Here is an 18,482-nt window from a genome sequence, read left to right on the forward strand (position 1 = left end):
AAATATTTACAATAAAAATAATAAAAGAAATAGTATTACATATATTCTAGTAATTAACTAAGAAAAAGAGCATCACTTGAGTAAACTTGATTTGTGTAATATTGATGATTGAAAAAATAAGAAAAAATGAAATGATAGGCTCAGAAGCTTATAAATATCTGTTGAGACAATCTGATTAGACACCATGCCGAGGGCTCCCTTGTATGTCTGTGTTTAGCAAATCACTGCCTGAAATATGAGCAGTTCCACAGCTATGGCTAGCAAATGATGGAAGCAGATTTGAACCATAACATAAAGAATTATGGTTGAAAAAGGTGATAGGACAGGAATGAGTCACATTATTAGCCCTTCCAGACCTTCAGTGGTGAGATTGGATTAGGATGGCGTGTACCTCCCAATGCCAAAGGAATTTGGGCCTGGTCAATGGCTTCAGAGTACCCAGGAAAAGCTTCAGGCAATGTGTCATCACATGTTTGAAAATGTGGGATAGTCACAAGTGAACTGGAAATAATCTCAGGAAGTGATTTTTCCTAAGCTTCCAGCGCTCACCACACTGCAGACTGAATCCGTCCCTACTGGCCTGATGTCGTTGTTAGTGCTGCCCAGTTTACTCCCACTCTCAGAGGCCCTGTGGACAGCAGAGGGGCACCCTGTGCAGTCTTTTCCTGCCATCCTCTCACCTTACGGTGCTGTATCACACAATGCTCCCCTACTATTTACAGAGTTTTCATGGCCAGTTTTTTCAGAAGTAGGTGGCCAGGTCCTTCTTCCTAGTCTGTCTTAGTCTGGAAGCTCTACTGAAACCTGTCCACCATGGTTGACCCTGCTGGTGTTTAAAATACCGGTGGCAGAGCTTTCAGCATCACAGTAACACGCAGCCACCACAGTATGACAGCCGACAGACGGGTGGTGTGGCTCCCTGACCAGGAAACAAACAGGGGCCATGGTGCTTGCCGAATCTTAACCAGTAGACCAGCAGGGCTGGCTAACCTGATGTTGAAGTCTGAGTTAAATCATTAATCTGACTACTTAATTTGTCTTCCTGTAAAGTGAGCTTGTTGGAATTGGAGCAACGCTTAAAATTATTTTGTTAAATTGAAAATTAGTTAAAGCAAAATGAATCTGATCGATTAACCTCAATATTTACATTATTTTCTCCTTCAGTCTCACCAGTTCTCTGTCGTAGACATTTTATCAGAGAAACTCTGTCTGATCATCCTATCTAAAGCAGGAGCCCCGTACACCACCCCATCTCTGTCTGACCCCCTGCCCTGCTCCGCCTCCGCTGGCCTGTTTGTTACCTGAACTCCCACTCTCGAGTGTAAGCACCTGGCTCAGGGCTGGGTGTGATTTACATCTGGGTCCTGTAGGCGCTCCAGTATTTGTTGAACAAATGGATGATGCATTTTAGAGGAAACAGTTCCCATTAGAGACTGTGCATAATACATTTACATACGGCTTCCTCACCGGTGTTCCACTCCACAGTCACAGCTGTGACTGGATCTGAACAGGTTGTTTTCACATGTTAAAATGTTCCTGCTACCCGTCTCTCTGAAATGAGTGACCAGAAGGTACTAGATCTCTCAGTAAGTTTTGATGCAACATTGATAACTGAGATTGCTAAATCTGGCAGAGTTTTTCTGATTTTTGAATACATGGCTTTACTTTGTGAAGCTACAAAAGGCATATTCAAACTGATCCTAAGAGAGGAGGGAATAAATTCATGATTGACATCATTTATTTTTATCCAAAGCTTAAAATACATTACTATATGGAGGCCACTGATTAGATATTTACTAACAGCATTTTTTACTCATGTGTAAATGACACATGAAATACATCACCTATCAAAATAATATAATTGCCTTTTTGTATCTTACCAGTTTTGGGTATGCATAATTTTTATACCTTGGGAATAGTGCAGAGCAAAGGCTCATGTTTTCTACTATGTATGTTCTTAGAACAGAGTTATCCTGAACAGGAGACTCTAACCACTTAGCTTTTTTTCTTTCTTTCTTTTGTATTTGGTGAGGAAGGTTGGCCCTGAGCTAACAGCTGTGCCAATCTTCCTCTTTTTGCTTGAGGAAGATTGTCACTGAACTAACATCTGTGCCAGTTTTCTTCTATTTTGTATATGAGACGCTGCCACAGCATGGCTTTACAAGTGGTGTGTAGGTCCACACCCAGGATCCGAACTCATGAACCCTAAGCCCCTAAAGCAGAGTGCATGAACTAAATCACTATGCCACCAGGTCTGTCCCAACGACTTAGCTTTTAACCACTTGCTTTAGCCACTTTTTTTTTAATCTTGAAAATGAAATTAGATAAGACAAAGTTGTACTAGACTATTTCTGTCACCAACTTGGCAGAGTGACAGAGCTAAAAACCAAATAAGTTATTATTTAAAATAGGATTTCTTTCTCCTATTACTTGACACATAATGCCTATGATAACTTTTCAGTTGGTTTTATCTTCTAAAAATTAAATAGATGTTAATTGGCCATAGAGCAATGTAACAAAAGGCAGAACCTTCTCATGCAATGTAAACGTGCAATGGGTAAGCACTCGGCATGCATCTTCAGAACAGAAATATGACGAAGAAATTTAACAGTGAAGAATAGAACCAGGAACAGATCATTTGGTTTCTCAAATTTCCCAAATCAGTTTCTGTGGTAATTATGCTCCTAAAATGAATTTGGGGGCTTGAGAATTAGATTGGTTTTATATGACACAAATATAAATTAGATAAAAATCTCTATTTTCTCTAGCTTGATCCTGTATAAAACAGCAAATCAAGCTTTATCATGTTGGAATTTTGTATCCCATCTATTTCAATATATGAATGTAAGAATGTTCATATGCACAGATGCACGATTAAAATGCTAATCTGTTTAAAAGGAAATTTCATAAGAGGAAGGATTGAAAAGTTATTCACTGGTAAATAGTTCTCACCAATAATACCATGGTTCTGTTAGAGTGAAATAAAGTAAATTAGCAGTTCAGTGCACACAAAAAATGAAGCAAGTCATAACTATACTTTGAAATTCACATGATGGGAAACCAAAGAGAGGGAATTTGTTGCTTTTCTCAACAACAAAAGTTTTCTGACGGTTAAATTTGCAGAGCTCAACGCTCCACTCACACCCATCCCCAGTGAAATCCGGGCCTTTGCGGTGACCCGCAGCCTTTGTATGCAGCTACAGTTATGCTTTCAAGGCTTTTCTTCAAACAGGTGCTATCACATCATACCACATCACAAGTCAGATTTTGTATCATTCAATAACTACTAAAATATTTATTTAGTTTTAAGGGTGTTTTTCCTGATACAGTATCTATAACAGTGATTCTCAAAGTGTCAACCAAGCATTTCTGAGTGTCCCCAAGAGCATTTCAGTGAGTCCACAAGATTGAACTATTTTCATCATAATACTATAAGACAACACCTTTCTCACTGTCCACACCCCACGGGTGTAGAGTGGGGTTCTACAAAGGTTACAGCATGCATCATGGCACTGTAATGGAAAGCGTCAATGTTTGGAATTTTGCATAATTCAGTAGTGAGTAACAGGGAGAAATAACCAGAAGTGAATATGGAAGAAAAATCTGGTTTCCTACTCAATATCCTTATGATAAAAGAAAACACAAAAAAGTGTATATTGTCAACTTAGCCTACCCTTTCTTTTCAGGCATCTATCGAGGACGTAGAAAGGAAAGCTGGAGACGTACTTGAGACACTATCAAAAGCAGCACGGGTCACGTCTGACAAATTGTTGTGAGTTTTAAGACCAAGTATTTTCTCAACTGCTTACATGCTCCCTCCAGTTTAAGACGTTTTATGTACAGAATCAACCGATATGATTTCTGTTCTAGTGTGCTACCCACTGCTTGGTCTTAGTGCAACTACCCCCTCCCTGCCGGCAGCTGCTTCCTGAGGAGCAACCCGGGAAGGTCTGATGCCAGGAGGTACTGGATGCTAACTTCTGAATCGGACTGATGACTGACGCTGGGTGACACACGTCCAGAGTGGCTAAAGTAACATGAGTGGCTTTTTAAAGCACATTAACCAGAATGTGTTTACCCAAAAGAGGGCCTTGACACACTATTTTAAATGGTAAACTTGTTTTTCTGAAATAACTATAATCATAGCATGCTAAATCAAATAAATAAGATCTATGTCTAAGCTGGATAATACTATTTTTGGCTATAAAAACAGACTTTACTATACAATAATATACTGCTTTTCTTTTCTTTTCTTTTTTTTGAGGAAGTTTCACCCTGAGCTAACATCTGTTGCCAATCCTCCTCTTTCGTTGAGGAAGACTGGCCCTGACCTCACATCCGTGCCCATCTTCCTCTACTTTATACATGGGATGCCTACCACAGCATGGCTTGCCAAGCAGTGCCATGTCCACACCCGGGATCCGAACCAGCGAACCTCAGGCCACCAAAGCAGAACTTGCGCACTTAATGGCTGTGCCACTGGGCCAGCCCCTATGCTGCTTTTCTTACTAACTATAAGCTTATCGACACCAGAGATTTTATGTTAAACAGTCTGCAGTGATGGTATCATTCACAATGTAGTTTTAAAGATAATTTCAAAAGAGGAAGTCCTGAAACATTTTGTGCAATAGCAGTGTTCCTGCAATGAGGGCATGTTCCCAAAAACACAACTCAGTATGGCCACACTCACTCAGTGGTTTCAGTGTGTTCAAAAAACGAAACAGCAGCCCTATTACTTTACAACCGTACCTTGTATTTTAGGATAAATTATAAAATTATTGTACCAAAGAAGGCTTATTGTGGGAGATTAAATCAAAGATTTCTAAATTATTCTAGACATGCAGATGCAAATTATGGCTTCTCAGAAGGAAGCAAGGATCCCCACAGACATTTTAAGGAGTTCCCAGGAAATACAAGGATGGACGTGAAGAACGCAAAACAGCTATTTATTGGTAGGGAACGAGACCACTTGGTTGGTGTGGTTTTAAAGAATCTTCTGAGACTGAAATACAAATGCAAAGAGCTGGTTGCACTTTTAGTTCACAAATGCTGGAGAGAAATTCTGATACAGCAAAACCATTCTACTAAGGTTCAAGAAATGATCTTCAGGATCACTTGGTCCTGACAAGGTAACAATCAGTATATAAGAAGCTCTGAAAGTCAACCCAGTATATTCTCCAGAGAGTGGACAATCTGGATTTGGATGAAGTTTTCAAGTTCCTACAAGAGAAATTGTTCCTTCAGGTATCCTAGAAATCAAGACTAGTATTGAGACCAAGGATGATCTTGTTTAACAATGAGATATGGCATGGAGATTAGAACCTGACTGAATTACCAGAAAGTTAATATTTCAAATAAAGTCCTTTTAATCACATACCTTTTACTAAAACTGGATATATTTCTTACATAAAGTGACTGCTGTAATAAGGACAATGTCAGACTGAATGATACTTTTCATGGAGTGTGTTAAAAACCATACAGTAGGGGCCGGCCCCATGGCCGAGTGGTTAAGTTTGCACGATCCGCTGCAGGCGGCCCAATGTTTCGTTGGTTGGAATCCTGGGTGTGGACATGTCACTGCTCATCAAACCATACTGAGGAAGCGTCCCACATGCCACAACTAGAAGGACCCACAACGAACAATATACAACTATGTACTGGGGGGCTTTGGGGAGAAAAAGGAAAAAATAACACCTTTAAAAAAATTTAAAAAAACAAAAACAAACCATACAGTAGCAGAAGTTCATGAAGTTTATCTTTAGTAGGCAGAGTAGCAGTGAGGAGAATAAAAAACATTCCTCAAAACAATAAAAATATCATCTGTTGCGTATAATGTGTCCTGGGGTGGTAAATTATGCTTAAAAGTGATGCTTGGCTGCATAATGCTGGCTGACTAATTTTTATGGAGATCAGAGAAAGATCACTAAAAAGCACTATCGAGATATCTACCCACGATTTGCAATTTCATCAAGTTTTCAGAGCTGAGTAGTCATAGTCACTGTTATAAATTTAATTCAGCTAGCTGCTGGATATAAAATTTTCTTTTTTTTCTCTTGCTCTTAACCTAATGAACTTTGTTCCTGAGAACAACATTTTATGCAGGATACCTTTTTAAAAAATACTTGCATTCAAGAACAAAGCGAGAGTCTAATTGAAAATGGGAAATACAGGCAAGGGTGCGATATATGCAGCCAGCAGGAGAGCTCTGGCTCCTCAGTCAGGGCCTCTAGGACCAGCCCAGGACACAGGCTTCTGATGCTTCATTGTGTTTTCATTTGTAGATGAAACTTGGTCTGGCGCTTTGGGCTCTTTCTCAGAGAGTGATACAGATGCCAGGTGACAATCTTAGTGGTTGTTAGTGGAGCTATTGAGATTAGTGATTTCTGAAAAGCATGAGTTGTTTTTTCAATGAGTAATAAGCTTTAAAATTAAAACAAGCAGAATACAGCAGAATTGACTGTTTTTTAAAATTGCCTGTTCTTTGGCTGGTGAGAGAATGAGGAACAGGCTCCTTTATCTGTTGCCACTAAGAGCGAAAATCGATAACAAACTATATGGAAAACAATAGGGCAATTCGTATGCCCAAATCCTCACATACTGGCACACATTTTGACTCAGGAATTTTGATTCTAGAAAGTTTTCCTGAGGACATAATTATGAACAGACATAAACTACATAACAAGGTTGATATCAAAGTAATGTTAATAGTATCAAAACATTGGAATTCTGCCCAATTAATACTGCATTGGTGAAATAAATTAGACACATAAAATAGAGTACTATACATTATTTAATGATGTAATAAAAAGAATATTTAATCATTTGGACAATTCCATATTTTATATTTTAAGTTAAAAAAGTAGATTGCAAAACACTGAATTTATATATAAAGAAAATACTGGATTTATTGATAAGCGGAAATAATTTTATATATCAGTTCATATTGTATGATCCATTTTTATAACTGTATGCATAGTTAGGAATTATTTATGTATGAAAATACATAGAAAAACATTTTGAAAGGATAAAATTAAAACATTAAAACTGGTTATCTTTGAGTAGTATCATTAGCAGTTTTTAAAAAAAACATTTTTCTGCCATGAAAAAATTTTTCCAAAGAAATGATATTTCAAAGAAATCTGCCAGTAAATATAGGAAGAAACAATCAAATGCATTTTGAATCAAAGAGATGCAAATTAAAAGTTATATACAATTTCTCACAAATGATAAGTAAGTAAACATTAAAAATAATGATAATACCTACTTTTATCAGGAGTGCAGTGAAGTGTCCTTTTAAAATAGGCACCGACTCCTTGACACAGAAAATCCACTTTTAGGAGTATATCGTAGGGAAATCATCAGACTCATACAATTAGGAAATGTAGAGGAATCATTTTATACATTTGTATAAAATATTGAAAAACTAGATATAATAACAATTTGTCCAATAATTAAAGTTTGGGTTAAAAAAATGGTACAACCAGAAAATAAAATACATCAAACTGCTAAAAATGAAAACCTAAACATCATTTATTGACAGTAAAATATATTCAAGAGGTATATTGCTAAGGAGAAAAACAGGCTATCCAGTCATATTATGAATAATCCTATTTTAATTTTGGATTCAGGCATATGTGTGTATATATAGGAATGCAGAAAAAATCTGGAAGAATTGACTGACAAAGTTACAAATATTTTATGTGGGTGGCACAATTATGGATGACTTTTCTCCTTTTTATTGCTTCGTTTTGAAATTCTTATAATTTGAACATGTGGTACTTAACGTAAACGTAAATTTTAAAATGCTTTAAAATTATGTGTACCTTCATGGGGGTACTGAGAATTTACCCAATTTGCTTACTATAAGTGGCTCAAGCACGGTGAAAAGATAGGTAAACACAAAAACACCAAGACTTCAGGCATGTGAGAACCTAGCTGCCTTTTCAGGAGTAGAAGCATTAAATCAATATACGGAATTTCAGAATTAAAATCATTGCCCGCCTTGTGAACAATGACCATCTATTTTCCAGTGACAAGTAATAGTATTGGAACATTAAAGGATAAGTTTCATTTTGGGGGAAGATATAATTGATAAAGTATTTGGGGACATGATTTCTATTTGTTTGCAAGTCAGCATAATACAAAATGGAAAACAAAGATAAAAGGAAAAAACATCAAGTTACTCACTCTTGTTGTGTAGGCAGCTTCTGGGTCATCCTCCAGAACACGTGAAAGTCCAAAATCAGAAACCTTACACACCAAATTACTGTTGATCAAGATGTTCCGAGCAGCGAGGTCCCGGTGAACATAGCCCATGTCTGAGAGGTACTTCATGCCAGACGCTATCCCTCGGAGCATCCCCACTAGCTGGATGACGGTAAACTGGGCATCGTGTTTCTGAGAAGTATTTCAAAGGTACAATTATTCCTAAAGATAGAGCTTCCTTAAAATCTCACATATTGAATTGCAAAAACCCTGACTATATACATTTTATTTCTAAGCACTCCAGCCTAACAAGATATGTGAATAAATGGAAACAAGGGTAAAACAAAAGAGCACAGTAGCTGCATTACCAGATACTTTGTCATAGGATGTACCCTAATATTCTTTGACTTCTGGTTCAAAACTAGGACTTCACAGGTCTTTGTGTGACACACACACACTCCTCCCTGGAAACTTTAAGGTCAAGAAAAACAAAATGAAGTGGATCCTGTTGCTATTTTAGGTTTTTATTTATTTGGATTGAATGTTCATTTTTCCTTCTTGCTTTCCCGATATTTTATTAATTGCTTCAAATAAGGTAGATAATAAATTTTTAATTATCATCATAAATAATTAGTTCAAGATTAGTCAAAAATATTTACTAAATATTTGCTTTTCTATCTAAACCTGAGTTATAGGATATAAAATAGAAAGTGATAGGAGACACAGCCAAAGACTCCTGGATTTAGAAAAGCTTCTGATCTATTTGAATCAAAGTAGAAACATATCGTTTATACGATAGATAGAGAGATACATACATACATACATATATGTATGCCTACATAGATAAACATAAAATTCCATGTCTAGTTATATCTACACAAACAATAATATTTTAAAAGAATACTTATTTATAATGGTTTTAATTACCTGATTTAGAAAACACTTTTGAAATATGTTTGTGAAAATAATTGCTAATAAAAATTTTATTTGGCTCATGAACATTAAAATAGAGAATATAATTTTTCATGCATAGAAAATTTAGAATTTTTCTCCATGATTACGACTAGCACTTATGCGATACCTGTACCTTACCTCTTGCTCTCTCTATTAAACAGTGCTGAAGCACCTGGAGGACATGTGCAATGTCTCTTCTATTACCTGCACTGAGTGACTGGTGATTGGCAGTGTCTTGTACTCCATTCAATTTTTGTATGTCTTTGAACATAAGATTTGTTGAAATAATTACAAAATAAATCTTCTAAATTTAAGCAATTAAAATATATATATATTCCACCAAAATCATCTCTCTGAATCGAGAGTACTTTTGCATTATAGCACATGCTTATTTTCTGAGTGGACAGTCCTGTGTGATAGACAGACGGTCTTCTATCTTACAGCAGACCAACGTTGCTTTAAATAAAGAAAAGGGAGTATTTCTGTTTTACATCAATGTTATTTACACCTTTAGGATTTTTTAAAATTTTTATTTTGACTGACATGAATCTTGGCAGTACAAAAAGACTGAAGAAGATTGCACAAAAGTGTTTTAAAAATATAAACTATTAGCATTTCGATGCTGCAAGATAAAGGTGCAGTTTTACAGTTTTCCTCTTGCTACTTAGCTCCAGCAAATTTCAGTTTTACTTTAAATTTTGATTATCTAATTGCTTGGCACAATATTAGAGGTGGTCTCGAACATTTTCAGTAATTGATTCCATATTTACGTATATTTGTGCACAGATAGATAGAGCAATAGGTAGACAGATACATACATACATACATACATACCTAAAGATAGAGATATATGAATGTGTATATAAAATATTCTACTTACACGTAAGAAACCGTCCAAGGAACCATTCTCCATGTATTCTGTGACAATCATAACTGGTTTACCTACATACATGGTAAATAATAAATTAAATAAATAATCATCAGTAGGGTTCAAAAAATATGCAATGGGCATATATACAGTCACACGTTGCTGAATGATGGGAATACATGTTGAGAAATATATTGTTAGTGAAATTCATCATTGTGCGAACATGGTAGAGTGTCCTGAAAGGACACAGAATTTTCCCCGAAACTTAACTCTTTAACGTGAGGATTATCTTAGGCTGATTATTTGTAAGAAAAAAAAGACTTAGAAAAATTTTCTTATCTTCCCCTTAACTGCCTAAAAGAATTCAGATTTAAAAAACCTGTCTTAGGAAGTGAGCTGTCACCTTCCCATAACATGAAGTGGTTGGCAGACAGGGAGGAACCTAGAAAAGCCTGTTGCTGGGCTCCCTTCTGTGTCTTCTGTTTCTGTGGCCAAACACTTGTTTTCCAAATGTTTGCTCCTTTTCACCTACCTGTGAATTGCCTTCCTTCCCTTTGTAGTCCCTGACTCTCTCTATCCCCAAAATCTTCTTTTGTTTTTAGCTGAAGATGGTATTTAAGGTGAGAGCTTTGGCCATTTCGGTGAGTTAGTTTTCCTGGGTTTCTCCCAGGTATACATGTTATTAAACTTTTGTTTGTTTTCCTCCTAATATTCTGTCTTATGTGAATTTAATTACAAGACCAATCAGAGGAACGTAGAAGGGTAGAGGGAAATTTCTTCCTCGTCTAGAGTACTTACACAAATCTAAATGGTATAGCCTACTACACATCAAGGCTATATGGTATTCATCTTATGGGACCACTGTCACCTACGCATCCATGGCTGATGGAAATGTCTTTATGCTGCACATGACTGCAGTACACTTTGATACACCTGATGAATTAAAAAATGTGAAAGCTTTCCTTGTCCTCCAAATTTTGCAGTTTCAATGAAAAAAACTCTAAATTTCAGTAGAAAATAAAACTAAAAAGAAAAAAAATGAAGAAGATTGGTTCTCAGAGCCAGGACCCATAATCTATGATATCTAAATAGGCTTATTTGGCACGGTTTCATATGAACACAAAACATGGCCTTTTCTTCCAATTTCACCTTCACTGATCTACAAAATCAAGTATTTCTGCCTTCAAGCCCAAGACAGGGTCATGAATCCCACAATCATTTATTCATTCTACAGGCATTTACAAAGCTATGTGCTAGGTTTTCTTTTTTGTGCAGGCTGGTCAAGAGCAAGTGAATACCTACCTTTGTGGACCCTACGTGTGAATTACAAAACAAGACTAGCGGTTATAACCTTTTGTATTTACATTCAACGAACACATGAAAAATGATAAAATCCAAGATAACTATGTTTATAAGGAAAACAAAATGTAAATTGCTATTGGCACTAACTTGTAAAAACCATTTGGGAATTATGTTGCCTTAAATACCATTAAACCTTTTAACAAACATTTTAATGTATTTATATAGCACTTATTATGTGCAAGATGCTGGTTTAATTATTTTATATATACTAAGATTAATTACTATAATTTACATTTTACACATGAGAAAACTGAGATATGCAGAGGTTACTTAACTTGTTGAACATCACATAGAAAATACATTATAAGACAAAATTTGCAACCTGAATACACTATGCTGTTACTTTGGGAAATTTATACTGAGGGAAACATTTAAAATAAGAAAAAGCATTAGACACAAAGGTGCTAATTATACGAACATAGATCTACCAATAGAATGAATGTTAAACCACAGGTAATGGTTGAGGCATTTGTTGGGTGTCGATTCTATGGATTATTCTGAATTAAAATGATGACTCGAAGACTTTAGCACTTCAGACACTTGTTACAGTGTAATGTTATGTGAACGAAGCTGAAAATGCAACTCTTTTTACATTATGACATCAACTAGGAAAATAAGAAATGCAAAACAGACATTTATAAAGGAAAAGGAAATATGGAAAGTGGACATTTTTGATATACAGGAAACACTGGTAAATTTTTGCACAATTAGAACTATGTAACATTGCATTAGAACTTGGCTTATATTACAACACTTCAACCTCACATCCTCCTCATGCTTTGGTAATATGCATTATTCTCATTTTATGGCTTCCTCAACTGAAAGCATTGTGGATTTAAGACACTTTCTGAAGTTACTCTATTAGCTAGTACTCTAGCAGACCCCGAACTTGCTAACCCTGGTTTCGAAGCCTACACATATTACCACATTGTAATTCTCTTCCTTCATTGTTGCTATAATATTATTTTAATTATAAATCCATCATGTTACAAAAATAAGGAAGATCACCCCTCCTCTAACTCTAGGAGGTCTGAGTTAAGTGCTGATTGAACAAATAATAGACTTTAACAAACATCCATGTACACCTAATTAAAGAGTGCACTTTTAATTCTTCCTTATATGTGCCTTCTCTATCTTGCAGGTTAGTTTGCCATTCTGAAGCTAGAAAATAGCTTTGTCTTCTTGCTTTTTCCTTTCATAGGTGAAAAGTCAATTCATACTAGTTGTGAATTATGGCTTAGTACCATTAAGCTTATACTTAATACATTTAGTACTTGACTATATTCCAAATTGTATGTCTAATTTATTGAGGTGAGAAAAATTGTTTAAATTCTATAAATTTCTCAGATAATTTTCATATACATAACAATCAACTGATATATCAATCTGTTTTCCATGAAGACATGGATTTAGTAATATACTTTTGGTTAACATCACGTATATCTATTTAATCTGGTAATGTCTGAGAAGTCAATTTAGCCAAAACTTCGAGCCTCCAGAACTTGCTTCTTCAAAATACAAACTAAGCTTTATTTGACAATATTCAGGAAGAAAGGAAAGATTCTACCTGTTCTTGGAAGCTTCTGTCTCTCCTGAACTAGTACATTAAATACCTAAAGACTTGTTCCAGAGACCTGACCTGAAATTAATGAATGAATGAATGAAACCCTGCGTGTGCATGTTCTCCATAAATCACTGTGAATTTTTATGTTCCTTCCCTAATACAATTCTAGGAAGAACAATATGCTGTCACCATCCAGTGTACCTCTTGACTGCACTCAGGTTATTCTGCTAGTACAGGCAGCGCTCAACTACAGTGGCCAGTTCCTGGGTTGGTGTGTCACCACGACACTTTTCCTTCTGGCTTCCAGCCATAGGACCATTTCATTTCTTGTGAGCATGTCTAGTAGAATGTTTGGTGATGGAAATAAAAGCAGCTGAAAAATCAAACCAGTCAATTAAGCCAAAGCCCCATGACCATTCATAAATCAGATTAGGGTGCATTTCATTCTATAATTTAGGTATTTGTAAACACATAAGTTAAGGTGGACAAGTCTGAAAATGTGCTTTGCATTAAGTTCAAAGATTCAGCAAATCCAAATGTACAAAGAGTAAACAGAATCACAAATATTCTACCTTGGAATGCGGTATCTTCATTCAGTTTCCCATGTGATTTTGATTATGATAAATAGGGTTAAAGGAAAAGAGACTGTCTGCAATCATGGTGAGAACTAGTTCTAACATGAATAAATATAGCTGGAAATATTTATAAAATGCCAGCTCATCTGTGCACAATGCAATGTATTTCTATCCAAGTCTGCCTAGTCTTTCATGTGTATTTTGATGTAGAAATGACATTATCAGCTTTTTCAAGACAGAACCTATATCATCAGTCACTGCCCTCAGAGATCCTAAAATGCCTCTGAGCGTACAGATTAAACCCAGTGAAAGTATTGTTGGATACCTAGCTGAACTAAAACTCCATCAAAAATGAGCAAAACAAAATTCACAGTGGAATTTTGCTATCATTCTTAAATTGATTTGTGAGTACAGACCAAATCCTGATCTTTCATAATTATAAGGTTAAAGGAAGCAAATCAGTCTGTTATAATCAGTTCACTCCCCAACTATTCCCAGTGGCTCAGAGATATTACTAATCCTTGAACCACTGTTTGATGACAGAAGAAATGATTCTAAATATCTAAGAATTCCAGGTTTAGCACTAGCTATTTCATGATAACCTTCTTCATTACATCTTCTATATCAAGAAGAGTAGGATAATGTGATAAATACATATGCCAGACATAGAAATATTTTATTGCAATTAGCAAATAATTGTTGGCCTTAAGTTGAAATATTTTCACTCAAACATAAAATGTATTTATCAATGATTAAAATATTACAAATATTGAAATTTATTTCATTTCCAAAGGAAACTCTATTAACTCCTATTAACAGTAATTGTGTTTCACATACTCTGTGTCTTATTTTCAAAAGACTTAAACACACTCTAATACATAGGTGTGATTTATAAAATCAAAGTATTTAACCTTATCTATCATCCAGCACTCATTATTAGTGTCATGTAATTAGTATCAGGGTAGAAGCAAAAAAACATAAACAGGAGAAGGAAAATTGAAGAAAATTGACAAAACATGTTTCATTGTTGCCACAAAAGATGATTTTAATCACTTTTGTTTAGAAAGAAAATGTCTTGGTTATAGATTTTCATGTACTATATGTAACCGAGTAATAGAAATATAGCAATTAACTGATTTAGGGCATTTTTCTGAGGATTTCCCATTAAATCATATAAAAATACAGGACAATCTTTTCCAAATTACATTTTAATCAAGACAGTATTCATGTTAAGAATGACCCTTATTGCATCCACTGGTCTATGAATTAATTTGGGCACGGGCCAACTCTGTTTTCTCTGTAGCTCTAAACTCAGCACCTAGCAGAGTGCTGGTTCCAATTGGGTAGATCACGGCTATCACTTGAGGCTGGCTAAGTGTAATCTCCCTTCAAACTCAGGATAAGGGACACTTTCTCAGAGCTTCCTCAGCCAACCACACTCTGTCAATCTTAACACATCGAGCACTGTACACACAGCTGACTTTAAAATTTTTAAGTATACTTATGCTTAATTTCAAACAAAACTTAATACCTTTAAAGACAGGAACAATACTTCTACTTTCCCTTATTCCAGTCAGAGCTGACTTGTACAATAAGTGCAATAACAATGAATGAACACAATAATCTGAATGTACTCAGTCTGATTTTTACAAGGACAGTTTAGTTTTTTGCCTTTTCAAACTTTCTACTTTTTATTTATTTTCTTGTCTAATTGCAATAATCAAGACCTTTGGCACAATAATGAATTGAAGAGATGAGAGCAGTCTTCTTGTTTCTACTTTAAAAGAAATGCTTTCAACGTTTCCCTGTTGCGTATGATGTTTATTAGTTTATTTGTTTTTGTTTTGGGAGTGTTTACATACGTTTATCAGGCATACATATTTTCTATGTATGATATGCTAAGAAAAAATTTTAAATTAAGATGTTTGCTTACTTTCTGCATCTACTGAGACTGACTTTTGCTTTTTTATCTATTTATGTGAATTTCTTGAAGGATTAAATATTAAACCAACTTTGCATTCTTGCAATAAAGTAAACTGGGGCATGATATAGTATCTCTTTTATTAAAAATAAGAACTATGGCTTCAAAATCATTCCAGTGTTATTGAATTCTTGTTTGTGTGTTACACTGAACTGTTATTTTCCTTTTGATAATATTCTTGTGTGATTTGATATCAAGATTTCACTAGCTTCGTGAGTTATGGGTGTTTCTTGTTCTCACTTTCTGCAAGCACTTGTGCAAGACCACAATTACTCAGACAGTTATTAAACAAGTAGATCATTATATTTCTTCTTACTTTAGGAGAGTTACTATATATTTAAACTAGTACTCCTTAAAAGACAATCTTTGGGCACATGCAAGTCATCCTCTAACAGATTTTATAAGTTGAATTTAATATTTCAAAAATATTAGAAGCCCATCTTATCTAAATAACCGGGGAAAATACACAATAACATATTCTTTTGCAATTCAAATGTGGCCAAATCAACCAAGAGACATAAGTGGACAATGATGAAGAAAAAGGAAAGTTCTTTAAATGTGTAAAAATAGTATTCTCTGCCTTATTATTCTCTCCAATACATTGAGCAGAGATTTTCCTAATTTTGTTGATATGGGTACTTAGATAGACATATTCTGAGCTCATTCATCAAATTACAGTCATTAATGCATGATAACTTCATGTCATCCATTTCCAAAATTTATTAATTTTAACAAACTGTTTCTGTAAATTATTAATAAGACATAGTATATATATACACATATATATATATGCAGTCATGCATCACTTTACAATTGGGATATATTCTGAGAAATGCGTCATTAGGTGATTTCACTGTTGTGTGAACATCATAGTGTGTACTTGCAGAAAGCTAGATGCTATAGCCTGCTACACACCTAGGCTATATGATAGTAATCTTATGGGACTACTGTCATACATGTGGTCAGTTTTTGACCGAAATGTCCTTATGCAGGGCGTGACTGTGTATTGTCTGTTAAGACTATGACATGGAATGTAGTACCCTCGAGGCAAGCGCAGAAGAAAACCTTTAGAGAAGAGGAAACAGAAAATAGCAAGAATTTGGCATTGTTGCTAAAGAAGGCCGTCTTCTTCTGGTAACATTTCCTTATAATCTGTGCAGGTGACAGGAAGGTGCAAACAAATGAATAAGCTTTTGGTGTAAAGTGAACACTGACATCAATAGAGAAATATTTTAATTATGAGAAACTTTTTTAATGTTCTCCCCAAGACATCCCTCAACAATGCAAGGTTACAGTTAAGTTGCTTTATTTTTTTTTAATTTTCAGAAAATATTCCCTCCCTAAAGAACAACAAAACAACACATCAATCTCATCCATTGCAATTCCTTCTATTTCACTAGGTGAAAAGGTCTTCTTGGAGTCTGAACATCATTTGACTAATGATGTGATGGCAGAAATATCAAACATTTGCTAAAATCAAGTTCCATTTTTTGAACTTCAACTAAAATTGATAACACATGTTAGTACCAAGTTCTGAGCTGTGATTGTGCCCCTAGCTTTCTGCTATTTTGAAGATCAGAGACTCTCTCACCTTCTTTTGTTTAAGATCATCAGGCTCAAAATGTACCATTAAAATTGTTTATGGCTCAATTCAAATAAATGAAAATATAATGATTAAATAAAGAGCTTTCTCTAAATGACTTGAAATTGGTACATTATAATTGGCCTAGCATTTCAAAGCATGTAATTAATAGCAATAATAAAAGGAATTATATTTGAGAAAAAAAGGAAATTGTTTTCAAGAATTTTCTTCTATATTCCCAATATTAATTGGCAAAATCTTCTCGAACTCAATCAGTGCTTTAGCTCTCGAACTAAAGCAGTGCTTTAGATTTTCATAGTTCTATTTCACTTAACAATGTATTCCTCTGGAATTGTATTGATCTTTGAAGTGTCTGGAAACAGTAAAGTAGAGCTGTTCGTGCCATGTTACAAGTGGGGAAAGTGAGTCTCTGTGAGCGGGCGGACTGCCTGAGGCCTCACAGTGAATAGAGCTCAGTCACAACTTGAGACCGACCCTCCAACTGCTCATCTAGATACTAGTCACTTGCTTTTCTTCTTTGAACATAACTTTTTCTTCATAAACCTATAAGCCCTGCATCATTGTAGTTGTGTGTGTTTCTGAACTTTGAATGTAGATTGCTTTAGCAGTCATATCATCTCAGGAAACAAAGAAAACAGGAGTGGATTAAATACCTCTGGTGCAAAATTGCCTTATTTGTATCTAAATGGAACATATTAACTTTATTCTAAGGCATTTCTATTTCCTCTCAGATGTTACAAGGTGCCAGACTTAGAGCTTTCAAATATGCCACTAAAGCAGTTCGCTCTCCCATTCTAGGTCTGCTGCTCCACTGTGTGCACTATGCGGGGCGCCTGCGGTTTATGGAGTCAGAGTTGGCAGACATGCTTATTTGACCAGAGAGATATATCAAATTTAGAACTTTCACCCTAAGAATAAGCTAGTTGTAATCCATATTAGAATGCTACAGAGTTAGACTTGAATAAGACTTTTAATGCATAATACCTCCAATTTTTAAAGGTCAATTTTTTTTCTTAACTTTTTTTCCTGCATTTTGGTCTTGGGAATTGTTTTACGGATTTCTTTACTAGGTGATTATAATTCATTTATGAGAATTTCATTTTTATATCTAAAGAAAATCTGTTCCAATAATTATGGTTCGATATTGCTTATCATTCAGAAAATGAATCTATAGGAAACAGCAAACTCTAAAAAGTTATTTCAATAATTCATAACACTGGAAACAAAAAAATCAACTCACGCTTGATAAAATATGAGAGACTATAAGTCAATCAGCTTAAATTTAAACTAATATTGAGTTTGATAGTCACTTGTATCTCATTTTTTCTTAGCTGTAAGTCTTGGAGAAGGGCAGGGGTAATTCTGCCCAT

General features: G+C 35.2%; 1 protein-coding gene across 3 annotated transcripts in view; it reads right to left on the reverse strand.

Annotated features, from left to right (window-relative positions):
* The window catches only part of EPHA3 (EPH receptor A3), a 362,266-nt gene that overhangs the window by 39,702 nt on the left and 304,082 nt on the right, over positions 1-18,482 (reverse strand). For all 3 annotated transcript variants that reach the window (XM_044750141.2, XM_044750142.2, XM_070488669.1), the window contains exons 12-13: positions 10,040-10,101; positions 8,188-8,397 (exon numbers count right to left, since the gene is read on the reverse strand). In XM_044750141.2, the coding sequence (XP_044606076.2) occupies positions 8,188-8,397; positions 10,040-10,101 (272 nt within the window). The remainder of the gene's footprint in view (positions 1-8,187; positions 8,398-10,039; positions 10,102-18,482) is intronic.

The sequence above is a fragment of the Equus asinus genome, chromosome 18 (assembly GCF_041296235.1).
Source record: "Equus asinus isolate D_3611 breed Donkey chromosome 18, EquAss-T2T_v2, whole genome shotgun sequence".
Taxonomy (NCBI): domain Eukaryota; kingdom Metazoa; phylum Chordata; class Mammalia; order Perissodactyla; family Equidae; genus Equus; species Equus asinus.